Raw genomic sequence first — 27,011 nt, forward strand, 5'->3', positions numbered from 1 at the left:
TTAGTCAATCCTCTATTCGTGCTAATATATAACCCTCAACACCATGAGCTCTTATCTTCAGTAACCTTTTGTATAGTACCTTATTGGATATCACGGGAAGAGTGCAGAATATCCTCCAGAGTGAAGGGAGTGAGCCAGAAGTAGTGGTATACGCCAATGGCATAGATAGCACAGGACGTGAGGTCCGATGGTCAGACTTTCATGAGATAGGCAGGAAATTTAAAAGTAGGACCTCAAAGGCATCAAATTCTAATTACTCTCTATTCCACATGTCTCTGAGAGGACAAATAGGAAGATAGTGACTTAATGCATGGCGCTGACGGGAACGACTTCAGATTCTTGGGGATATGAAATGAGTTCTGAGGTAAGAGGCACATATTCAAATTGGGTTGGATGCCCCTCTGCAAAACTGGGACCAATTTCATCATGGGGAGGTTCACTCGTGTGATTTGGCAGGGCTTAAACTAAATTGTCAGGGATTGGGCACCAGCATACAGTAGTAGAAAAGGAAAACTATGTGCATAAAAGAGTGAGTGTTGGGGATTATTTGAGAAGGAAGTAATACAACATGAAAAATGAGCAGACAAAGAAGGATTACGAGGAATATAAAGACAGCTTTAGGATGCATGGTGGTGAATGCAAAGTGTGGTGAATAAGTGTGGCAAGCTACAAATGCAAACAGCTTTATGGAAATGGAATGTAATAGCTAAGCAGAAAAGTGGCTTTAAAATGATGAAAACTGGGTACTTTCCTCAATGTGAAGTGTTCAGAAAAGATAGGAGTGTGCAAAAAGGAGATGGGGTAACAGCAGTGATTAGGGAAGACATTCTAGTGTTGGAAAGAGAGGATGTGTTGATGTGTTAAGGACAGAATCCGTTTGTTTAGAATTGAGAAGCAAAATTGATATGCTGCTGCTGGAGGGTTTCCTGCAGACCTTCAAATAATGAAGGCGAGAGAGAGGAGCAAAACTGTTGAGAAATCACAGAGATAAGACTATAAGGAATAGGAGCAGAAGTAGGCCGTTCAATGAGATCATGACTAATCTGAGTGATAATCCTGAACTCCACTTTCCTGCCTTATCTCCATAACCCTTGACTCCCTTACTGATTAAAAATCTGTCTATCTCAGCCTTGAACATGTTTAATGACCCGGCATCTACAGCTCTCTCCGGTAAAGAATTTTACAGATTCACCACTCTCCGAGAGAAGAAACTCTTCCTCAATACTTTCTTAAATAAGCGACCCCTTACTCTGACATTATGCCTTCTGGTCCGAGACTCTACCATAAGGGGAAACAGCTTCTCAGCATCTACCCTGTCAAGTCCCCTGAAAATCCTAAACATTCTAGATGTGCAAGAACTAAAGAGCAGAGATTTCTTTTTACGAGTCTGCCTCTTTGTTCTTGAGTGCTTCCGAGAAAGTGAAGGGGCAGCTCCCATAGCTGTTCTTTCCTCGAGAACAAAGAGGCAGACTCAGAAAAATATTGTGGTTAGAGAAACAGCTGCTACGCTGACTTAATGGATCCCTGCAGAGCTAGAAAATAAACAATCCGATTCATCGTTTTAAGCTCCAGCGAGCTGCCAATCATGATGCTTTTTGCAGGCATTGGACTGTGAAAACCATGCATTCAATACTTCAAAAGGCAGTGAAATTGACTGTGTGAAAACCACTTCAAAGGTTTCCACCACTTTAGAGGCATAACTTTGACTTTCATCTCACAGCCCTTTAAACCTCCTAAATTGGCATACTGGCAGAGTTAAAGGGTTTAGGGGTACACATGGGATCACTGCCAGTCTGTTATTTTTTACATGCTGATTTAATGTTTAGAGGGTTTAAGGGTGCAGATGAGAACATTTTCACTTTATATGAGATAGAGTGACTGTCTAAATGGTATAGGTGTACAGATAAGCACATTTTCACTCTGTTGTGGGAAAACTTTAACTGTTACATACTGAGTGACTGTTTAATGGGTTTTAAAGGCTGCAGATGGGGACAGCAGCCAAAGCAGCCCCATCCCAGTGAAGACCCCAGACCTGAGCCCCTCCAGCCCAGTGCAAGTCCCCCTGAAGGCCCCTCTCGGCCCCCTGGAGGCAATTGTTAGGAGGGCTCTTACCACCTTGCTATCCCTCTGATTGCAGGCTGCCATGTCCCCATTCCTTAGGACTTGCACCAATTCATGCCAGCCGGGCTCTTGGTTGGGGGAAGTGGTGGACGGAGCATCCCATCTTACTTGTGAAGATTGCATCCTGTCCGCCAATGACATGCGTGAACTATTTGTATGGTCCTGGCAGGGCGGGAAGCCAGACTGGGCCATCGGGACACCTGCTATGACCGGCTGGGCAGGCATGGAGACTTGTGACCGGTTTGCTGCACCGCGCAAATTCTGATTTTTGTCGTACCACGGGAATCTCTGCCCGATCAGGATTCCCAAACTTAGCAGCGGGGAATGGAGAATCTCAGCCAATGTGTCCGGGGACCATTATATCTGAATTTCGGTCAATGTGCAGTTAATCGGAGCTGTAACTTCACAAATGATTTTGTATCCAGAAAGACTTTTTAAAGTCGGGGGTGGGAGATGGGAGGCTTCACCCACCAACAAATACATTTTAATGACTTTCCAGAGACATTAGCTAGCTCTTGTAAAGATAAACCAGGTCAGTTGACCTTTGGTGGCCATCTTTCCAGCAACATTTTGTTCTTTTTTTTCTTGATAAGAGAGGATCCTTTTCAAAGGATTCACATGAAATCTTAAATGTTAGGAATATGACATGCCTTTATTGGGCAAGACAATGTTAAAAACTGCAGACTGCAAAAAACATGTTGGCATTGAAGACCTATGTCCAACGACTATCTGTACCCTTAGTCAAGCTCTGCAGCTCCAACACTGGCATCTAACAAACGATAGTGTGGAAAATTACCCAGATATACCGATCATCAAAGCAGAACAAATCCAGCTGAGTTAATTATCCCACTTAATCATGAACAAAGTGATAGAAGGTCAGCTAGGCTATCAGGTGCCAACTATTCACGATAACTTTGCCCATCATTGACAATTTAGCTTCTATCAGGACTGCTTTGCTCCAGACCTCATCACAGACTTGGCCCAAACAAGATCTGAATTCAAGAGTTGAGGTAAGAATGGTTACCTAGAAAATGCTGGCAACCATGATTGACCCTATGGCACCTAGTGTTGACAGAAACAGGGGGCCCCATTTGAGCCCCAAGTATCTAAAGATAAATGAGAATCAATCCTGAGGATTCAACAGGGACCTTTGTACACTGATTAAAATATGTACCCTGTTGTTGCCCATCAGAGTGACTTCTAAGTCCTCATGGACACCACACAATGGTTCTGCTGCCTCAACAATAATAATAATCTTTATTAGTGCCACAAGTAGACTTACATTACCACTGTAATTAAGTTACTGCAAAAATTCCCTCGTCGCCACACTCTGGCGCCCCTGTTCGGGTACACTGAGAGAAAATTCAAATGTCCAATTCATCTTACAAGCACGACTTTCAGGACTTGTGGGAGGAAACAGGAGCACCTGGAGAAACCCATGCACTCACAGGGAGAACGTGCAGATCTGCACAGACAGTGGCCCAAGCCAGAAATAGAACCCGGGTCCCTGGTGCTGTGAAGCAACAGTGCTAACCACTATGCTACCGAGCTGTCCACAATAGTGCTACATTGAAGTCCCCTACCCAGACTCTTAGTAGACGAGGCATTGTGCTGAGCCCTTTGTCACAGGTGCCAGCTGCAGTTATTTAAGTGTTGCTGGGATTTGAGGTGAGATCACATTGGGAGATAGCAGCTGGCTAGATTTGCCCCCGTCCGGTGTGTGGAGATGGTTACAGAATATTGCATTGTAATTGCCCTTTCATTTAAATAGATGTTAGGTTTTAGGTTTATAAATTGATATTCTGATTCAGTCACAACGTACCACTGACTTGAAGCAGCCAGTTACTAATAGTTACCAGGTTTTTTTTTGCCGCTGCAGACAGGCAGCTGTTAACATTCCTGCGTACGGTGCATGAAAGTCTGCTATTGGTTACACCACACCAGTTATCATGCTTGAATCGCACTTAATTGTTCTATTGCTACAGGCTATAGGACACAGTAGAGGAGAGGGATCTGGGAATGTTTGTGGATAGCTTACTGAAACCAATACCACAGTGTGTGGCAGCAGTAAGGAAAGCAAACCCAATCTTGAGGTGTATAGCTATAAAGGTCGAGCAGTCAGTGATAATGACGCAGGCCATTTGTATATTTCTGTGGCTGTGCTACCATAAGAGTCGACAGTAACGAGGTGGGGGGCAGTATAAAAAGGCAACTAAAATTGCTAAATTCCTGAGTACAATAAATCTACCCTTTGTCCTTCGATTTTCCTTTACTGTTTAAATATGAAAAGTCATTACTGATACCATGGGATTGTGCATATTTGTATATTTGTCATTGATACAGCATTACTTATGTTACTAAAATGAAACGGACCAAGTTTGTTTCAAAAAAGAACAGGGGATGAAATTTCCTGTGTGCTTGAGCAGAGACCTGCATAATCAGGGTGCAAATCAAATACCCAGGATAATAGATCCAGCAAACTTGGGCACAATATCTACCTCATGCTATGCCTAAATTTCCTCAATATTTCTTTTACGCCTAATTATTAATCCTCAGAGCTGAATGCATTCTTGGCTTAGTGTAATGGTTCCAGCTCCAGGCTAAGGAGCCATATGAATAGATATCCTGTAATTCCACTGATTCAAATTGGATGTGAACTAAGCCCAGGATTTTAGCCCCAGCATGAAACAATGTAATATTTTGAGTGTTTTACTGTGGTGTTTCTTAACAGCAGCAGCAACTTCCATGCATGTACTTGCATGCAACTTTCATGTGGAAAAATGCCCCAAGGCACTTCACAGAAAGTTATCAAAGAAAATTTGACAACAAGCCACGTAAGGAAATGTAAGGGCAGGTGACCAAAGGTTTTCTCAAAGAGGTGGGTTTTAAGGAGCATCTTAAAGAAGGAGAGAGGGGTTCAAGGAAGGACTTTCAGAGTTTAAGGCTCTGATATTGTGAGGAATTATAAACCTAGTAATTCACACTGTGGTGTATCATATGTATTGTTTGTGGGCTCTGTATACGAGCCGTTGTGTGGCTCTGCCCATAGGGGGAGATGAGGAGTTTGTAATGGGCTCCACCCTTGGCTCCGCCCATGGCTCCTCCCACTAACCGGAAGTATAAAGCTCTGCAGTCGTGAGCCTGCTGTCAGTTCATCTCGTCGCAGGCAGGCTCAGTTGTAAGACTATTAAAACCACTGTTCACTTCCAATCACGTGCCTTGTGAATTGATCATCAATTTAATAGTCTTAGGAAACTTGAAGAAAACGACTATGGAATCAGCCCTCAAACCTGACCGACTAGAACTTGACCCGCAGGCTGCAGAGGCGGAATAAATCTTTCTACACTGGCTCAGATGTTTCAAGGCCTACCTGGCTGAATCAAGCACTTCAGAAACTACGGAGGAGCAGAAACTCAGCCTACTGCACGCAAGGGTGAGCCACCGTATCTCTACTCAACTTATCAGTACTTCCTCATATACGGAGGCCCTAGCCATGCTCGATCGAATGTACGTGAGGCCCATCAACGAGGTCTACGCGTGCCACATTTTTACGACCCTGCCGTCAGCGCCCCGCGGAGTCACTGGACGAATTCCTGCGCGATCTAAAAGCCTTAGCTCGGGACTGCAATTATCAAGCTGTATCAGCCGCCCAGCATATGGAGCTCGCTGTCCGAGATGTATACGTGGCAGGGCTCAGGTCCAACTATGTGCGCCAGCAGTTGCTTGAAAAAGGGGCCCAGAATTTGGAGGACACTGTAGAGTTAGCTACAACCATGGAGGTCTCGTTCCGCAACTTCACCTTGTTCCCCGCGGACCAAGCGACCCCATCCTGGGCCTCTAACCAGCGACTGCCCCAGGCCTGCGCCACGTGGCCACCCACCCACTATGCAGCTCCAGCGTGCCATTTTTGTGGGCAGCCCCAACACCCACGGCAGCACTGCCTGGCCCGCAACGCGGCCTGCAGCAGCTGCGGTCGCAAAGGACACTATGCCTGGGTCTGCCTGGCGAAGAAAACCCCCTCTCCAAACTCTCCCGCAGCCCAGAGCACTCGCTTCCCAAACCCGCAGGCCCGCAGGCCCTGAAATGCTGCAGCCTGTATGCCGACTCCGCCCCCACCCGACACGTACGACTCATGGGGGCCGCCATCTTGGGCGCCATCTTCCTCGCCGCCCGCCACGGGGGCGGCCATCTTGGGATCCATCCTCTTCAACCTCTGAAACTCACCTCGAAGACTACGACCTCAGCGGACAGTCATCACGGGGCCACTCCAGCACAGCTGATTGAGCAGCCGACTACCCATAACTCAGCGCAGTCACGTTGGACCAGTCGAGTCCTAAACACCTCTGCAACTCGATGATGACCGTTAAAATCAATGGGTACAGTACACCGTGCCTCTTCGACTCTGGGAGCACAGAGAGCTTTGTACACCCAGATCTGGTAAGACGCTGTTCGCTCCCTATTTACCCTGCACGGCAAACTATCTCTCTCGCTTCGGGCTCACACTCTGTTCACCTCCAAGGGCGCACCGTCGCGACCCTAACGATCCAGAGCACTAGCTACTCAAACTTCCAGCTGTACGTACTACCCGAACTCTGCGCCCCACTCTTACTGGGACTTGACTTCCAGTGCAACCTCAAAAGCCTCACACTCAGCTTCGGCGGGCCCCTACCTCCACTCACTATCTGCAGTCTAGCGATGCTAAAAATCGACCCCCCCCTCCACTCTTTGCCAACCTCACTCCGGACTGCAAACCCGTAGCCACTCGCAGCAGGCGGTACAGCCTGCAGGATAGGGTGTTTATCAGAACCGAGGTCCATAGGCTCCTACCTGAGGGGGCCATGAGGCCAGTAACAGCCCCTGGAGAGCTCAGGTGGTGGTCGTCAAGACCGGTGAAAAATTCCGAATGGTAGTGGACTATAGCCAAACCATTAATCGGTTCACGCTCCTCGATGCGTACCCCCTTCCCAGGATTGCAGACATGGTGAATCAGATCGGCCAGTACCGCATTTTCTCCACGGTGGATCTGAAGTCTGCATACCACCAGCTCCCAATCCGCCCGGAGGACCGCCACTACACGGCGTTCGAGGCAGATGGCCGCCTCTTCCATTTCCTCCGGGTTCCCTTTGGCGTCACGAATGGGGTCTCGGTGTTCCAATGAGCAATGGACCGAATGGTGGAGCAGAACGGGCTGCGGGCCACGTTTCCGTACTTGGATAACATCACCATCTGCAGCCATGATCAGTAGGGCCACGACGCTAACCTCCATCGATTTCTCCAGATTGCCCAGAAACTCAACCTCACGTATAACACGGAGAAATGCGTTTTCCGCACGACCAGGCTATGGCTATGTCCTCGGCTATGTCATGGAAAACGGAGTCCTGCGCCCCGTCCCGGACCGTATACAACTCTTACAACTCCCTCTCCCTCATTGTCCCAGGGCCCTTAAAGGGTGCCTGGGATTCTTCTCGTATTATGCCCAGTGGGTCCCTCAGTATGCGGACAAAGCCCGCCCACTATTTAAGGCCACACTCTTTCCTCTGTCAGATGAGGCTCGCCAGGCCTTCACCTTATCAAGGAGGACATCACCAAAGCGGCCATGCGGGCGGTGGATGAATCCGTCCCCTTCCAGGTGGAGAGCGACGCCTCAGAGGTCGCTCTCGCAGCCACTCTAAATCAGGCAGGGAGACCAGTCGTCTATTTTTCCCGGACCCTCTCCGCTTCGGAACTTCAACACTCCTCAGTCAAAAAGGAAGCACAAGCCATCGTGGAAGCTATGCGACACTGGAGGCACTACCTCGCAGGTAGGAGGTTCACCCTCATCACCGACCAAAGATCGGTTGCCTTCATGTTTGACAACTCACAAAGGGGCAAAATTTAAAATGATAAAATCCTGCGGTGGAGGATCAAACTCTCCACCTACAAGTACGATATTATGTATCGACCCTGGAAGCTCAACGAGCCCCCAGATGCCCTGTCCCGCGGCACGTGCGCCAGCGCGCAAGACGACCGCCTGAAAGCTATCCACAATGACCTCTGCCACCCGGGGGTCACCCGGCTCGCCCACTACGTCAAAGCCCGAAATCTGCCTTTCTCCACCAAGGAGGTAAAAGCTGTCACCAGGGATTGCCCGATCTGCGCGGAGTGCAAACCGCACTTCTATAGACCAGACAGGGCCCACCTGGTAAAGGCCTCCCGGACCTTTGAACGCCTGAGCATCGATTTCAAAGGGCCACTCCCCTTGACCAATCGGAATGAGTACTTCCTGAACGTCATCGACGAGTTCTCCCGCTTCTCCTTTGCTATCCCGTGCCCCGATATGACCTCCCACACAGTCATCAGAGCTCTGCACAGTATCTTCACCCTGTTCAGGTTCCCCAGCTACATACACAGCGACAGGGGTTCGTCCTTTATGAGCGACGAGCTACGTCAGTACCTGCTCGACTAGGGCATCGCCTCGAGCAGGACTACCAACTACAACTCCAGGGGGAACGGGCAGGTGGACAGGGAGAACGCGACGGTCTGGAAGACTGTCCTACTGACCCTCTGGTCCAGGAATCTCCCGACATCCCATTGGCAGGAAGTCCTCCCCGACGCACTCCATGCTATTAGGTCCCTCCAATGCACAGCCACCAACCAGACCCCTCACGAACAGCTATTTGTTTTTTCTAGGGGCACTACCACGGGGGTTTCGCTCCCAGCATGGTTGAAGACACCGGGCCCGGTTCTCCTCCGGGCACATAAAACTGATCCACTCGTAGAGAGAGTGCTCCTACTCCACTCGAACCCCCAATACGCTTTCATCGAATACCCTGACGGCCGTCAGGACACTGTTTCCCTCCGGGACCTGGCGCCTGCAGGATCCAATCCCATCACCACTACCGCCAAGGTACCCCTCACACTACACCCCGCACAACCCTCCGCGCCCCGCACCTACAGGTTCACTGCCTGTGCTCCGCGACCCCGCGCCTATGGGTTTCTGGCGCTCCCCGCCGCCAGTCGAACCAGTCAGGTACGAAGCTTGGACTGAATCACCCCCGGAGTCCACTATCGTGCGCTCACCGACCGTCACCACCCAGCCACCAGAAGAGGCTGCAACCCCGGTGCTTCGCCGACCACAAAGGACGACTCGGCCGCCGGACCGGCTCAATTTGTAGATCCATCACCCCCGCCGGCATTGATTTTTTTACAGGGGGTGAATGTGGTGAATTATAAACCTAGTAATTCACACTGTATTGTATCATATGTATTGTGTCCTTGTGGGCTCTGTATACGAGCCGTTGCGTGGCTCTGCCCAGAGGGGGAGATGAGTTTGTACTGGGCTCCACCCTTGGCTCCGCCCATGGCTCCACCCATGGCTCCTCCCACTAACCAGAAGTATAAAGCTCTGCAGTCGTGAGCCTGCTGCCAGTTCATCTCATCGCAGGCAGGCTCAGTTGTAAGACTATTAAAACCACTGTTCACTTCCAATCACGTGTCTTGTGAATTGATGGTCTCATCAGATATCATGGCCACTAATGGTGGAGCAATTAATATTGGGGATGCTAAGCCAAAAGCAGAGAGGGTTAAAGTTAGTGACTAGGGATTGGAGTTTGTGGAATGAATCGAAAGCAGTGGCTTTGGTTTACCCTATGTAGTTGGAGGAAATTTCAGTTCATGCAGTGCTGGACATCGGACAAGAGGTCATATAAATTAGAGACAATGGTTCTTTCCATGTAATCCGTACTAAGGCTGCACTATATTTTCTGTTTCTTTGAGTGCATTTTCATGATTTCATGTCCGAAAAGTGCTGTGTCTAATATGCTTGAGTGAATGTGAGACAGCTTGAAATTTTAATTTTCATGCTTAGCAAAGGCATATATCATGCCATTTTCATGCTTTCCTCTGGTCCCAATTCATAGTGCTACATTTTAAATTCTTGCTAATTTGATGGCAGGAAATTTAAAGGTAAATTGTTGCAGGCAAAATGGGCCTAATTTTGGGAGTATTTTCCAAATTCTGCCCCCTCAGGAAGTACTGCTGTGAGGCAGAACATAGAACATAGAACAGTCAGCACAGAACAGGCCCTTCAGCCCTCGATGTTGTGCCGAGCAATGATCACCCTACTCAAACCCACGCATCCACCCTATACCCGTAACCCAACAACCCCCCCCCCCCCCTTAACCTTACTTTTTAGGACTCTACGGGCAATTTAGCATGGCCAATCCACCTAACCCGCACATCTTTGGACTGTGGGAGGAAACTGGAGCACCCGGAGGAAACCCACGCACACACGGGGAGGACGTGCAAACTCCGCCCAGACAGTGACCCAGCCGGGAACCGAACCTGGGACCCTCGAGCTGTGAAGCATTTATGCTAACCACCATGCTACCGTGCTGCCCACAATTCTGCAACATATTCAGCATAACTGTGTTAACAAGTTAATCGAGAGGTGCGGAATAAGGGAGAAATTATCCCAAAACTTCCCCCCAGTCTGCAACAAAACTGTACCTTTTTAAAAGAAAAGCATCAATTCTGGGTTTTAGTGCTTGGCTTTTTAGATTTTGGTGTTTCACCAAATTTTGTGTGTGTTTTGCTCATTCATGATCATGGACAGAATTTTGAGGTTTTAATGCCGAGTATCGAAGGGGATGGGAAAATTGGCGTTGATGCCACCTGGTCCCAACAGCGATTTTCACTGCCGTAACGTGGGAAACTCCTGGGGTGGAGAAATCCAAGGGTGGGGTCCCACAAGGTCACACTGGCCCTCCCTGGTCTGTACTGCCTGGTCATGTCTCCCCCTGAGCGATGCACTCATCTGAGCTCTCTGTTGGGTTCTACCTGCCAGGCAGCGCCGGCCCTAGGGTTGCTGGCGCCCCGGGCAAGCTGAACTTCGGCGCCCTTGGGGGGGCGGGGCCGGGGGGGGGGGCGGGACCGAGGCGGGAGGCGGGAGGGGGGGGCGGGCCCGAGGCGGGGGAGGGGGGGCGGACCCGAGGGGGGGCGGGCGGACCCGAGGGGGGGGGGCGGGCGGACGGAGGTGGGGGCGGTGCCGAGGGGGGGGCGGACGGAGGGGGCCGCCCTGGGGGAGGGCGGCCACCGCGCATGCGCTGGTTGGCACAGGCCCAACTGCGCATGCGCGGGACCCGAGTCTCTGGCGCCCCCGAGCACATGGCGCCCCGGGCGACTGCCCGAGTTGCCGGTGCTTTGGGCTGGCCCTGCTGCCAGGTGTACGTTTGGGAAAGCAATTGTAATTCACCACATTGTGCCGTCATGCCAATGTGAATAGGGAGATTAATGGGATTGAAGGCAGATAAATCTCCAGGGCCTAATAGTCTTCATCACAGAGTACTTAAGGAAGTAGCCCTAGAAATAGATCCATTCTTTGGACTCTGGAATGGCCCCTACAGATTGGGGGGCAGCTAATATATTTCCGTTATTCAAAAAGGGAGGTAGAGAGAAAACAGGGAACTGCAGACCAGTGAACCTAACGTTGGTAGTAGGGAAGTTGCTGGAGTCCATTATCAAAGATTTCATAGCACAGCATTTGGAAAGCAATGGTATAATCAGACATAGTCAGCATGGACTGATGAAAGGGAAATCATGCTTGACAAATCTACTATAATTCTCTGAAGATGTAACTAGTGCTGGTTTAGCACAGTGGGCTAAACAGCTGGCTTGTAATGCAGAACAATGCCAGTAGCGCGGGTTCAATTCCCGTACCGGCCTCCCCGAACAGGCGCCAGAATGTGGCGACTAGGCACTTTTCACAGTAACTTCATTGAAGCCTGCTTGTGACAATAAGTGATTATTATTATTAGTAGTAGTAGTAGTGGTAGTAGTAGATCAGGGAGAGCCAGAGGAAGTGGTTTATTTAGGCTTTCAGAAGGCTTTCGACAAGGTCTCACATAGCAGATCATGATGTAAAGTTAAAGCGCATGGGATTGTGGGTAGTGCCTTGAGATGCATAGAAAGCTGGTTAGCAGACAGGAAGCAGAAAGTTGGATCAAATGGGTCTTTTTCCGATTGACAGGCAGTGACCAGTGGGTAACATAGGGACCTGTGCTAGGACCCCAACTGTTCACATTACACATTCACGATTTGGGATGAGGGAACTAAATGCATTATCTCCAAATTTGCAGATGATACAAAATTGAGTGGAAGGGGAGGATGCAGAGATTCTTCAGCGGAGTTTGGACAGGCTGAGTGATTGTGCACATGCAGGTAGATGCTGTATAATGTGGATAAATGTTGCAATAAATAGGAAAGTAGATTATTATTTGAATAGGTATAATGGATACTCAGCAAAACCTTGCTGTCCTCATGCATCAGTCACTCAAAGTAAGCACACAGGTACAGCAGGCAGTAAAGAAGGTAAATGGTATGTTGACCTTCATAGTGAGAGGATTTGAGTCTCGGAATCGGGATGTTTTACTGCAATTGTATAGGGCATCGGTGAGGCCACACCTGGGGTATTGTGTGCAGTTTTGATGTCCTTATCTGAGGAAGGATGTTCATGCAATGGAGGGAGTGCAGCGAAAATTTACTAGACTGATTCCTGGGATGGCAGACTGTCATATGAAGAGAGACTAACTGAGTTAGGATTATATTCATTGGAGTTGAGAAGAGTGAGAGGGGATCGCATAGAAACTTATTAAATTCCAGCAGGATTAGACAATGTAGATTCTTGAAAGGATGTTCCTGATGGTGGGGGTGTCCAGAATTAGGGGTTATTGTTTGAGGATAAGGGGTAAATATTTTGCGATTGGGGTGAGGAGAAATGTCTTCACCCAGAGAGTGGTAAATCTGTGGAATTCACTACTATAGTAAGTGTGATGTGGAGATGGCAGCGTTGGACTGGGGTGAGCACAGTATGAAGTCTTACAACACCAGGTTAAAGTCCAACAGGTTTGTTTCACACACTAGCTTTTGGAGCACTGCTCCTTCCTCAGGTGAAAGGAAGGAGCCTGAGGAAGGAGCAGTGCTCCGAAAGCTAGTGTTTGAAACAAACCTGTTGGACTTTAACCTGGTGTTGTAAGACTTCTTACAATAGTAAGTTGAGGCCAAAACGTTGTGTAATTTCAAGAAGGAATTAGATATAGCTCTTGGGGCTAAAGGGATCAAGGAATATGGGAGGAAGACAAGATCAGGGTATTGAACTTGTTGATCAGCCATAATCATAATGTATGGCAGAGCAGGCTTAAAGGGCCGAATGGACTCCTCCTGCTTCTATTTTTATGTATGTTTCTATGTATATAACAGGAGGGAGGTGGAGGGAATGGGATTATCAGCCGTAGAGGCCTAGTAATTTAAATTTATTCGAATGGGGTTCAATGCCAGGAATCCCATTTGTGTCACCAGTGGGGGATGGGTACAATCAGAACGAGAATTCATTCCGATGCATAACGTGTTTTGAGCCTCTCGCAGGATCATAGAATCATTGAATTTACAGTGCACTGTCTGTGTGGGTTTCGCCCCCACAACTCAAAAATGTGCAGAGTAGGTGGATTGGCCATGCTAAATTGCCCCTTAATTAGAAAAAATAATTGGGTACTCTAAATTTATAAAAAAAAAAAAAAAAAGAATTTACAGTGCAGAAGGAGACATTCGGCCCATCAAGTTTGCACCTGCCCTTGTAAAGAGCACCTAATTTTTTATAAATTTAGAGTACCCAATTCATTTTTTCCAATTAAGGGGCCAGTCCACCTACCCTACAGATCTTTGGGTTGTCGGGGCAAAAACCACACAAGCACGGGGAGAACGTGCAAATTCCACACGGACAGGGACCTCGGCACTGTGAGGCAGTAGTGCTAACCACTGCGCCACCGTGTTGCCGGAAGAGCACCCTACTTAAGCCCACAATTCCACCCTATCGCCTATACCTGAAACCCAACCTAACTTTTTGGACACTCAGGGACAATTTAGCATGGCCAATCCACCTAACCTGCACATCTTTGGACTGTGGGAGGAAACCGGAGCACCTGGAGGAAATCCCCTGGAGGAAACACACACAGATGGACAAACTTCACACAGACAGTCACCCGAGGCCGGACTTGAACCCGGTCCCTGGAGCTGTGAGGCAGCAGTGCTAAACATTGCCACCGGAAGATTTTGCACTCCCGTTGTTATTCACGCCGAATGCGAACAGGAGCGGAAAATCTTGGCCATTTTGCTGTCATAGGAAGGAAGTAAAAAGACTGGTTGCGTAACTAACCATGATTGTTGGTGACAATTGGTTATTAATTATATTGGAAAAGCAGCTTGATGGACGTATGTGGAGCCTCTGGTCAGAATGTGTATTCTTTCATGGAATATTTTGGAATTTTAAAATAAATATTGCAGAATTTTGTGTTGGTGATGTTTTATCAGTTAACCCTGAAAACTGGGAATTTTAATAACAGTGACCAAGTTGTGCAATGCTTTATCTTTATTTTAGGTTAACATGGAGATGGACGCTGGTGAAGCCCAGGTCACAACATCAGAATTAATTCGGTACGAGTACCACGTTGTCTACTCCAGCAGTTATTTGGCACCTGTGCTGTATTTCAGAGCTTGTTATTCAGGTATGTTAGGCTCAGTGTCAATTGAATTCATGTTTCAGTCAATGCAATGTTTAACTGTCGACTATTTTAACCTCTGTTTCTTCTGCCTTTAATGTAACATGTCATGGCTGATACCTTGGCCCCAAGCTTTTCTGCCCCTTTCCCTTCCTGTCTCTGACTTTTAAGTATCCTCCCCCTTTCATTGTATTTCCATATCAAATGACCTTGCTCCTCGGCTCCACTTTCTGCAGCTTCTCTTTTGAATTCCTTCTCGTCACCCTCCCTTTAACTGCACCGTCCCCACCTATCAGCGACTTTCATCCCAGTTGAATGGGCCTGCGGCTTCCTACTGTTTCAACTTGAGACTCAGTCACTATGCTTGTTGTGGCACTCACCATGCTACCCAATTTGCCTTATTTCCTTTTAAAGCACATTTCCCCTGCCAATGTACACTCCTGCAGTAAAGCTCACTAGCTTCCTTTCCAGGACTCTGGGTATGCTTCCATTTCACGCTGCACTGCACAATACTTGCAGTCAAAAACAATATACACTGTAACCTCTCCATTCTGGAATCCCTCGAAGTGAGGCATTTCTGGATTTCAGAATTTTCTGGATTATGGGTAATGTTATAATGCTTCCATTTCAGGTTCGTAAATCCAAATGCATTTATTGTATACATTTGAAGGTACCCCCCTACACCTGTGCTTCTCAAACACATTTACAGTGTGACCCCATTTTCACACACCCCATTTTAATCAGTCCTGCTTTTGGCCAAGTTGACAGTGCCTGGGAAGCAGAGTCTCCAGCTTGGGGAAGGAGCCTTTACAGCAGGCAGAAAAAGGAACATAATCACAGCAACGCTTGAATATGGGCAGCCCGATAGTACAGTGGGTAGCATTGTTGTTTCACAGCTCCAAGGTACCAGGTTCGATACCCGGCTTGGGTCACTGTCTGTGCGGAGTTGCACGTTCTCCCCGTGTCTGCGTGGGTTTCCTCCGGGTGCTCCGGTTTCCTCCTACGTTATTATTATTACAAGTCCCGAAAGAAGTGCTGTTAGGTAATTTGGACATGCTGAATTCCCCCTCTGCATACCTGAACAGGCGCCGGAATATGGCGACCAGGGGCTTTTCATTGCAGTGTTAATGTAAGCCTATTTGTGATAATAAAGATTATCATAAAATCATAGAATTTACATCCAATTTGCATCGGCCCTTGGAAAGAGCATCCTACCTAAGCCTCCACCCTATTCAGAAACCACCACCCTATCCCAGTAACCCCACCTAACCTTTTTTATGGACACTAAGGCCAATTTTTGCATAGCCAATCCACCTCACCTGCACATCTTTGGACTGTGGGAGGAAACCGGAGCACTGGTATTCCCTCCAACTTCCCACTGACCATCACATACCAGCCCCCCAGGTCGGCTACAATGTTACCCACCACAGAAGCCACTTTCTTATTGACCAGCATCGCCACCCCCTCATCTTCATGTCGAACCCCGAGTGGAACACTTCCCCCACCCATCTCTTCCTCAGCCTCACCTGACCTCCCAACTTCAGGTGTGTCTCCTGCAAGAACACAACGTCTGCCTTCAAACTCCTCAAGTGTGCAAAAACACGTGACCACTTAACCGGCCTAGTCAACCTCGCATGTTCCAAATAACCAGTCCCCTCTCTGCCTCTTCACCTGCTGATAAATCATAACTCTTCCTTAACCAGCTCTCCCCTGTCCGCGTTTTGCACTTTTCCAGGCCAGCCCCAAGACGTCCGCCACTAGCCCTCCCTAACCAACTGTGCCACATCAACCACGCCCATGTCAGAAACCTTCACTCACCCCCCCCCCCAAAACCCAATCAAAGAACCAATCCATTCCACACATCCCCACACCCTTCTCCTGACAACCCCCCTCTTCATTCCTATTAACTAGCCAAATCAGCTAGCATGGTGGCCCCCACCTGGGGACTATCCCTCATCCCCCAGTCCGCCCCTCCCCTCATCCCTCCAAACAACCAACATACAAAGAAAAGCAAAAAGGCTCACTCACCATCACCTGCACCAAACCACCAAACAATGTGCCCCACATTTTACACAGAACTCCTCTCCAAAGTTCAATGTCCTCACACTCCTCCCAGTCCATGGTCCCCCATAAAGTCCATTGCCTTCTCCGACGAGTCAAAACAAAACTCTTGCTTGGCTAGATATGGTACTGGAGAAGGGGATGGTACAGAAACCAGGGTGGAAGTTAGATGTGGGACTGTTTGGGGACCACAGGTTCTGTGACAAAATTGAAAAAGTAATCGAGGAATAGGTAGGTTTTAACTTCACGGGTGAGGTGTCAAAGGCAGTTGTCTGGGAGGCTTTGAAGGCGGTGGTGATTGGTGAGGTGATCTCGTTCAAGGCTAGGCTAGACAAAGAGGGGAGGTTGGAACATCAGTGGGTAATAGATGCGATGCTGGAGGTAGACAGGAGGTATGCAGAAGATAGGGACCGAGCGCAGTTGGAAAAGAGGAAGAAACTCCAGGCGAGCTTTGACCGACTATCAACCAGGAAGGTGGTACGCCAATTGAGGCGAGCAAAGGGGGCAGTTTACGAGCATGGAGAGAAGGTATGTTGGCCGGCAGCTCCGTAAGGAGGCTGCGACAAGGGAAATTGTCCAGGTGCGGGACAGGGCAGGGAAGTTCGTGGTAGCTCCAGATCAGATTAACAAGTTCTTAAAGGAATTCTATCAGAGGTTGTACAGGTCAGAGCCACTTGGGGGAGGCCGGGAAATGCAGGAATTTCTAGATGGGCTGGAGTACGCGAGGTTATGAAATGAAATGAAAATCGCTTATTGTCACGAGTAGGCTTCAATGAAGTTACTGTGAAAAGCCACTAGTCGCCACATTCTGGCGCCTGTCCGGGGAGGCTGGGAGGGGACAGGTCTACATTAGAGGGGGCGATAGTGGAGCAGCAGTTGGGAGGATGAAGCCGGGGAAGGTGGCAGGGCCGGATGGATTTCCGGTGGAATATTATAAAAAATTCAAAAATAAGCTGGTATCGCTGATGGTGGGGATGTTTGAGGAGGCGATAGGGAAGGGGTGTTACCACAAACTTTGGGGCAGACATTGATTTCCCTGCTACTTAAGAAAGATAAAGATCTGACAGAGTGTGGGTTGTATGGGCCCATATCACTTTTAAACGCAAAGATATGGGCGAAGGTACTGGCAGGTAGACTAGAGGAGTGCCTCCTGAAGATGATAGTGAAGATCAGACCGGGTTTGTGAGAGGGAGGCAGCTCTTTTCGAATATTAGGAGTGTATTGAACATGGTTATGGTACCGGCGGAGGGGAAGGAAACAGGTGGCTGTGGCATTGGACGCCGAGAAAACGTTTGACCGGGTAGAATGGGGGTACTTGATGGCAGTTCGAGAGTGGTTTGGGATTGGACCCAGATTTGCGGACTGGGTAAAGCTATTATATAAGGAGCCAAGGGCCAGTGTCCGCACAAATATCATCAGCTCAGAATACATTCCTCTCCACCGTGGGACTAGGTAGGGATGTCCTATATCACCCCTGCTGTTTGCACTCGCGATTGAGCCATTGGCCATCGCATTAAGAAGTTCGGGGGTATGAAAAGGGACAGTGTGGGGGGGAATAGAGCACAGGGGTGTCCTTATATGCCGATGACTTGTTATTAGACATGTCAGAACCAAATGTGTCAATAGGGGGAATACTGGAGCTGCTTCGGGTGTTTGGATCTTTCTCAGGGTACAAATTTAATCGAGACGAGTGAATATTTTCTGGTGTCTCGTCCAGGGGTGGGGGCAGGGATGGGGGGGTTGCCATTTCGTAAGGCAGGGACTCACTTTAGATACCTGGGGATGCAGGTTGCTCGGAATTGGGGGTGGGGGGGTGCTCCGTAGGTATAACATTTCTAGTTTGTTGGGGAGAGTGAAAGCTGATCTGGCAAGGTGGGATGGTCTCCCTCTGTCATTGGCGGGTCGGGTACAGGTGGTTAAAATGACTGTGCTGCCGTGATTCCTGTTTATTTTTCAAAGCCTGCCGATTTTCCTGCCAAAGGCATTTTTTAGAGAGATTGAAGGGATGATTACCTTGTTCGTATGGGGAGGGAAGGTGGCCAGAATTAAAAAGGTGCTACTACAGAGAGGAAGGCAGGCAGGGGATTTGGGTCTTCCGAACCTGATGTATTATTACTGGGCAGCGAATGTGGAGAAGGTACAGAGCTGGGTCAGAGGGGTTGACTCCCAATGGGTCAGAATGGAGGAGAGTTTGGGTAGGGGGTCGGGATTCAAGGTACCAGCGACGGCGCCGCTCCTGACGGCCCCGGGGAGATACTGAGGGAGTCCGGTAGTAATAGCTTAGTTGAGAAATTGGAGGCAGTTTCAACAGCACTTCGGGTTGGGGGCAGGGTCAAAGGAAATGCCGATTCGGGGGAACCATAGATCTGAGCCAGAGAAGTGGGATGGAAATTTTCGGAGGTGAAAGGAGAAAGGAATTAGGACACTAAAAGATTTGTTTCTTGGGGGTCGTTTTGCGGGATTGAATGAGCTGGGAGTGAAGTATGGGCTGAGCAGGGGGAAATATTTAGATTCATGCAGGTTCGAGACTTTACTGGAAAGGAGATACAGTGCTTCCCAGTAGAGCCGGCTTCCACATTGCTGGAGGAAGTGCTGACAACAGGGGGACTGGAGAAGGAGGTAGTGTCAGCGGTTTACGGGGCTATTGTTGAGGAGAAGAAGGCGCCGCCAAAAGGGATCAAGGCAAAGTGGGAGGAAGAGTTGGGAGAGGGTATGGAGGAGGCGTTCTGGTGTGAGGTGCTCCGGAGAGTGAATGCCTCCACCTCGTGCGCGAGGTTGGGGCTGATACAGCTGAAGGTAGTGTATAGAGCTTACCTTTCAAGGACGAGGATGAGCCGGCTCTTTGAGGGGGTAAAAGATGTATGTGAACGTTGCGGGAGGGCCCTGCACACCACGTTCACATGTTTTGGTCCTGTCCAAAACTGGAGGAATACTGGAAGGAGGTGTTTCGGGTAATCTCTAAAGTGGTGCATGTGAAACATGACCCGGGCCCTCGGGAGGCCATATTCAGGGTGTTGGACCATCCGGAGTTGGAAACGGGCGCAGAGGCAGATGTTGTAGCCTTCGCCTCATTGATTGCCCGAAGGTAGATCCTGTTAGGGTGGAGATCAACCTCTCCATCCTGTGCCCTGGCGTGGCGGGGGAACCTGCTGGAATTCTTGATGCTTGAAATTTGAACTGAGGGGAAGGATGGAGGGATTCTACAATTCATGGGCGTTTTTCATTGTGCAGTTTCGAGAATTGGATCCCATCGAACATTAGGGGGTTGGGTGGAGTGGGACTGCATGTGTTAATGGTGACTGGGTGATTCCTGATTCCTTTTTGTCATTTGTTTATGTTAACATGCGGGCCAATGTCTGGGGCTTGGTGGGAGGATGGGATCGTTGTTATTGATATGGGGATTGACATTACATTCATTACTGATTATTGTTTATTGTTGGGTGGAAATTTGGGAGACAATGTGAAAAAGGAGGAGAATTTAAAAAAACATTTTTAAAACCTCGTGCTTCTGGTGCGTACCTCACAAGCGGACAGGGTACAACTTTGCCCCCTTCTTGTGGAGGGCGGTCTTAATCCGGTTGTACTGACCATCCGCTTGGCCACCTCTGCTCCCAGGTCCTGGTAAATCCGCAGCTCACTGTCCTCCCAGATACACTTCATGGTTTGTTTCATCCACCTCAGGATCTCTCCTCATCCAGGAACCGATGCCATCATCACCACCATCACCCTTGGCGGCTTCCCCATCTGCGGCCTCCTCCTCAGCGCTCAGTCCTCCTCAAGAGGCTGGTCAAAGCCCCCTCCCTCATCAGCTCTCGCATGTTCACCACATACTTGCCGGCCTTCACGTCTTCAATGCCTTCAGGCATCCCCAGGATCCGCAGGCTTTGCCTCCTGGAGCAGTTCTCAATATCGTCCAGCTTCTTCCTCAGCCTTTTCTGGCTGCTCATCACCATCCCCATCTCCACCTCCAGCGAGGTCAACCGATCCTCACACTCGCCCAACAACTCCTCTGTCTTTTGGATTGCCAGGCCCTGAGCCTCCTGCCTCTGTTCCACCCGCTCAATCGCTGCCCTAAGCAGCTCCACCACCTTAGCCAAGTTCTCTGAGGTCTCCCTCGTCTGCTGCTGAAACTTGCCATTGAGAAATTCCACTGGCAGCTCCGTAGACCACAAGGTGGACAGCACTGCCCCCCTGCCCTCTGCCATCTTCTCCTGCCTCACAGCATAAAAGCTTTCACACTCATGTCGCTGTCTCTTCCTCGTTGCACTTCTCATCCGATGAGCCATAAACCAGTCCCACCAGAAGAGTATCCCTTTCCCTCAGCACTCATGCATCTTTGGCCATCAAACACCAAAGAATTTGGGTGAGGAAGGACTGAGGAAGTCTACCTCGAGTGGGAGCCACCAAATATGTGACCACTCACTCCATGGCTGCCACCGGAAGTGACAAAAGAATGTCCTCATCACCAAAGCAATGACCAGTGCAGACGACTCCTGGACAGACCACTTTTTTCATCTGCTCCTCTATGACCATCAAACTCCACCAGAAGCAGCGGAAGAAGAAGCGACAGTTCATAAAAAAAATCAAAATCGAATGGCTTCAAAAGACAAGCATGCTAGCGAACTTCCAACAATGTCTTCACCAAAATATCCAAAACATTCATTCTAATGAGGTGGAGGAAAACTGGAAAAAGCTGAAGAAAGCCATCACCTCGAGTGAGGACGAAACCATCGGCTACAAGACCAGGAAACACCAAGACTGTTTTGACGGGAATGGTCACACCTTCCAAACCCTCATTGACAAGAGGTTAAAGGCTCTCTGCGTCTGGCAAAACAATATTACCAGCAAGGCAAAGAGGAGAACTCATCACACGGCAACGGTGGAAGTACAAGAAGAACTAGGGAAATTAAGAACCAATGGTGAACTGAGAAAACTAAGAGTTACAACTCCTCGCCGACAAGCACGTCATCTGGGGCTTCCTCAGTGCCACCAAAGCAATATATGGACTCAGCACCCTAGCCTCAAACCGGTTCAAATTAAAAACAGAATGGCACATTGGCACAGTGGTCAGCACTGCTGCCTCACTGCACCAGGGACTCTGGTTCAATTCCAGCCTTGGTGATTGTCTGTGTGGAGTTTGCACATTCTCCCCGTGTCTGTGTGGGTTTTCTCCAGGTGCGCCTTGTCTCCTCCCATGGATTGGCCATGATAGCTTTGCTCCTTAGTGTCCAGGGTTAGGTGGGGTTATGGGGATAGGGCAGAGGAGTTGGCCGAGATAGGGTGCTCTTTCAGAGGGTCAGTGCAGATCCGATGGGCTGAGTGACCTCCTTCTGCACTGTAGGAATTCTGTGGTTCTAACCCTCTTGAGAGACGGAGTAAACCTCAACCTTCAATGGAGATAACACATCAAACAACTAAAATCATGATAAAATCTTAGATGAGGACATGTTTGTGGAAATCCTCCAACTCCCCATCAAAGAGGTTCTTGGACCCCCAGCAAGCGTGGTGAAGTTGAAGCCGCCATTAAACATATGAACAATGGAAAAGCTGCAGGAGTAGATGGTATTCCAGTGAAGATTTTCAAACTTGGAGGAGAAGTGGTCACCTGTCTTCTCCATCAGTATCCTGAAACTCTGGGGCAGAGAAGAAATCCCTGCTCGCCTCAGGGGAGCCATCATTGCCACCATCTTCAAGAAAGGAGACAAATCATAAAAAAAAAGACTGAAGTCCTTTAACAGCCCGCCACAAGGCAAGATCCGGTCAACTCTCCATCAAGATCAACGGAGAAACCATCTCATTTAAGGATGACATCAATGCAGTGATTCAACATCATATCCAATCCCTGAGTTCCGTCTTCAGACGCCTATTGAAAGAGTCTTCCATGACCGTGACGTGACACCCATCATCTCAACTCTTCTATATGGATCAGAAACTTGGACTATGCACAGGCGCTAACTCCAGGCCTTGGAGAGGTACCATCAACGCTGTCTGAGATGGATTCTCCACAGCCGCTTGGAGGATATGCGTACTAACATCAGTATGCTTGAAGGAACCAAGAGAACCAGCATTGAAGCAATGAGCATCCAAAACCAACTCCTCTGGGCAGGCCCTGTGTATAGGATGCTGGAGTCCCAGGTGCCAAAGCAAACCTGCTTTGCCCAGCTCAAGGAAGGATCCTGAATAAGAGGAGTACATGCAAAGCATTTTAAAGACACCCTGAAGGTTTACCTCAGGAATGCAACATAGAAGTCAATGCCTGGGAGACCATTGCTCAGAAGACAAATTACTTGGAGGAACCTCCGGATTGAAAGGACCCAATTTTCAGAGCACATCCACCGGCAAGAGGAGGCGTGGAAATGTGCCTGAAAAAGGAATACCTGTGATCTTGAGACCAAGGACCATTCCCACCTCCCGAAAACACCGCCAAGTGTGCAGCCGATGATGCAGCTCTAGGGTTGGGCTCATCAGCCATGCACAGACCCACCGAACCCATGACCAGCATCATAGAATCATAGAACTTACAGGCAGAAGGAGGCAATTCAGCCCATCGAGTCTGCACCAGCCCTTGGAAAGAGCACCCTACTTAAGCCCATGCCTCCACCCTATCCCCGTAACCCAATAACCCCTCCTAACCTTTTTGGACACTAAGGGGCAATTTCCATGGCCAATCCACCTAACCTGCACATCTTTGGACTGTGGGAGGAAATCAGAGCACCCGGAGGAAACCCACGCAGACACGGGGAGAACGTGCAGACTCCACACAGACAGTGAACCAGACTGGAAATCGAACCTGGGACCCTGGAGCAGCGAAGCAACTGTGCTACCAAGCCGCATGTACATGGTGGGCTAAATGGCCTAGACCTCTGCTGTAAATTCTAAGTAATTATTTTGATTCATAAATGGTGTCCCAACCCTATGACCTTTCCAGTTCAACTGTTTTATCTCAAGTGTCCAATCCGTAGATCAGAAGCTTGAGTGCACTTGGGAAGATTTTGGTGTAACCACCTTGTTCTCTACTGTCTAAATTGATACTTGTACCTGTTCTATTCTCTCCAAACCTTGTATCGTCTCCAATGTTTTTCTGTCCAGACATCTGCTGTATGCCCTGCAGCTATATTTGCAACGATTCCAATTGCCTGTTGAAGCCATTTCAATCAGGTTCGTCTTTTCTCATACAGCACTTCCTATGATTCATTGATCGCAGTAGCTCATCAAGGAGGATCATATATGTCTGTCATGCAGTTTCTGTGGCTGTTATTCACTATTGGGAGCGTGGGATTCGTTCTTAGAGTGCATCATAAGGAAGAAGCTAAAATGGCTTGCCTCTGTCATCTAAATGCTGAGATTGAATTATTATTTAATATCACTGAAGGAAGTTTTTATAGAATTTACAGTGCAGAAGGAGGACATTCAGCTCATCAAGTCTGCACCGGCTTTTGGAAAGAACACCGTACCTCCACCCTATTACCGTAACCCAGTAACCCCAGCTAATCTTTTTTTTGGACATGAAGGGCAATTTAGCATGGCCAATCTACCTAACCTGCACACCTTTGGACTGTGGGAAGAAACCGGAGCACCCGGAGGAAACCCACGCAGACACGGGGAGAATGTGCAGACTCCGCACAGACAGTGACCCAAGCCGGGAATTGAACCAGTAACCCTGGAGCTATGAAGCAACTGTGCTAACCACTGCTACCGTGCTGCCCTTTGAACAGGGTCCGCTTTTCTATCCATGGCAACTGGTTTCTCTTCTATGGTTCTGATAATAGGTCAAAGCCCTGAAACATTAATCCTGCTTTTATATCCACAGATGCTGCCTGATGTGCTGAATATTTTCAGCATTTTCTGTTTTTAGTTCAGCTTTCCAGCATCTGTAAGTTATGGATGTCTGCTATTTTTGTTGCATGTAAAGGTGTTGAAAAGGATCTGACAGAAAAAAACCATTTTGTGTAAAATTACCTCAAATGTTCTAATTCATTCTTCAGTGTAAATGACAGAACTCTTTTATTTTTTGAAATTCTAGATGGCAAATCACTTGGTTTAAAAGAAATTTGGGAAAAAGTTCACGATTGTTACAAAGAACGTCTCTTTCAAGGACCCTGGGAAACTATTACACAACAGGTAATTTATTATACGTTTAATGAAGCCATGAAATGTTGAAATTATCTGACTAATTCTATAGATCAAGAAGTGTATTTAAGCAAAATGGATTATTGCTCATTCATTTCAAATTCATCAACAACCATTGTCCAGTTTAAGATTGTGATCTTCCTGGGTTTGCACTGAGTGCTGATTTTGGGTGCATTTGAGTGCTATAGTGAGAGTTTGGTGACTGAGGGAGTATGAGGGTTCATTTGTATCGTAAGTCTAGTCTTTCTTTCATTTAGTTAATTAACTAACTTAAAAGTTGCTGTTTGGTTTAGAAGAAGGTGAATTTTCAATCAGCCTAAACAAAAGGTTTAAACAAAGGTTCTACGTGTAGGTACTTGCAGCTGGAGCTTGTTAATTAGTTAATTGGATTAGGCCAGTTTTCAGAGGCTAGATTCACAGTATAAAAGTGAGCCAGCTACAGTACAGATTTTGTTTGCACTGAGTGCTGATTTTGGGTGCATTTGAGTGCTATAGTGAGAGTTTGGTACTGAGGGAGTGCTGAATTTGGGTGCATTTGAATACTATAGTGAGAATTTGGTGTCTGAGGGAGTGCTGAATTTGTGTGCATTTGAGTACTATAGTGAGAGTTTGGTGACTGAGGGAGTGCTGAATTTGTGTGCATTTGAGTACTATAGTGAGAGTTTGGTGACTGAGGGAGTTAGGTGAGGAGGGAGAAAGCTGCTCCTTTCATTTCATTTCCTCAAAAAGCAAGAAGGGAGCCAGGAGTTTACAGAGCGTGCAGCTGACTGGGAGCAGAGTCTGAGGGCGGAGTTCCAGTTGGTCCACAGTGCAGCTGTATTCTGTAAGGTAAGAGGGGCTGGAGGCTAGGGCAGTTGCATGCTCCTCCTGTAGGATGTGGGTGGTGAGGGAAACCACCGGTGTCCCCGCTGACTATACCTGCGGGACGTGCACCCAGCTTCAGCTCCTCAGAGACCGTGTTAGGGAACTGGAGCTGGAGCTGGATGAACTTTGCATCATCCGGGAGGCAGAGGGGGTTATGGAGAAGAGTTACAGGGAGGTAACCACACCCAAGGTACAGGACAAGAGTAGCTGAGTTACAGTCCGGGGAAAGAAAACAAACAGGCATACAGTGCAGGGATCCCTCGTGGCCGTTCCCCTTCAAAACAAGTATACCGTTTTGGATGCTGTTGGGTGGGGATGACCTACCGGGTGAAGGCCCTCGCGGCCAGGTCTCTGACACTGAGTCTGGCTCTGGGGCTCAGAAGGGAAGGGGGAGAATAGAAAAGTAACAGTAACAGGAGATTCAATGGTTAGGGGAATAGATAGGAGATTCTGTGCTCGCGAGCGAGACTCCCGGAAGGTATGTTGCCTCCCGGGTGCCAGGGCCAGGGATGTCTCGGATCATGTCTTCAGGATCCTTAAGGAGGAGGGGGAAGCCAGACGTTGTGGTGCATATTGGTACCACCGACGTAGGTAGGAAAAGGGGTGTGGATGTAATAAACGTGTTTAGGAAGTTAGGCTGGAAGTTAAAAGCCAGGACAGACAGACTTGTCATCTCTGATTTGTTGCCAGTGCCACGTGATAGCGAGGCTAGGAGTAGGGAGAGAGTGCAGTTGAACATGGGGCTGCAGGAATGGTGTAGGAGGGAGGGCTTCAGGTATTTGGACAATTGGAGCGCATTCTGGGGAAGGTGGGACCTGTACAAGCAGGACGGGTTGCATCTGAACCAGGAGGGAGGTTTTCCAGTACTCTTCGGGAGGGTTTAAACTAATTTGGCAGGGTAATTGGAACCGGATTTGTAGTCCAGCAACTAATGTAAGCCGATATTCAGGACGCCAAAGCGTGTAGTGACGCAGTGGGGAAGGTAACACTGACAAAGGAGAGTATTTGCATGCACGGAGATGGGTTGAAGTGTGTATGCTTCAACGCAAGAAGCATCAGGAATAAGGTGGGTGAACCTAAGGCATGGATCGGTACTTGGGACTACGATGTGGTGGCCATCACGGAAACTTGGATAGAAGAGGGGCAGAAATGTTTTTTGGAGGTTCCTGGTTATAGATGTTTTAATATGATTCGGGAGGGTGGTAAAAGAGGTGGGGGGGGGGGGGGGGGGGGGTGGCATTGTTAATTAGAGATAGTATAAAAGCTGCAGAAAGGCAGTTTGAGGAGGATCTGCCTACTGAGGTA

The 27,011-nt window shown here is 48.5% G+C and overlaps 1 protein-coding gene across 3 annotated transcripts in view; it reads left to right on the forward strand.

Moving 5' to 3' along the window:
- atg10 (ATG10 autophagy related 10 homolog (S. cerevisiae)) overlaps positions 1 to 27,011 on the forward strand; it is a 381,846-nt gene that overhangs the window by 281,100 nt on the left and 73,735 nt on the right. For all 3 annotated transcript variants that reach the window (XM_038805372.1, XM_038805374.1, XM_038805373.1), the window contains 2 exons: positions 14,531 to 14,657; positions 24,736 to 24,833. In XM_038805372.1, the coding sequence (XP_038661300.1) occupies positions 14,531 to 14,657; positions 24,736 to 24,833 (225 nt within the window). The remainder of the gene's footprint in view (positions 1 to 14,530; positions 14,658 to 24,735; positions 24,834 to 27,011) is intronic.

Source organism: Scyliorhinus canicula, chromosome 8 (assembly GCF_902713615.1).
Source record: "Scyliorhinus canicula chromosome 8, sScyCan1.1, whole genome shotgun sequence".
Taxonomy (NCBI): Eukaryota; Metazoa; Chordata; class Chondrichthyes; order Carcharhiniformes; family Scyliorhinidae; genus Scyliorhinus; species Scyliorhinus canicula.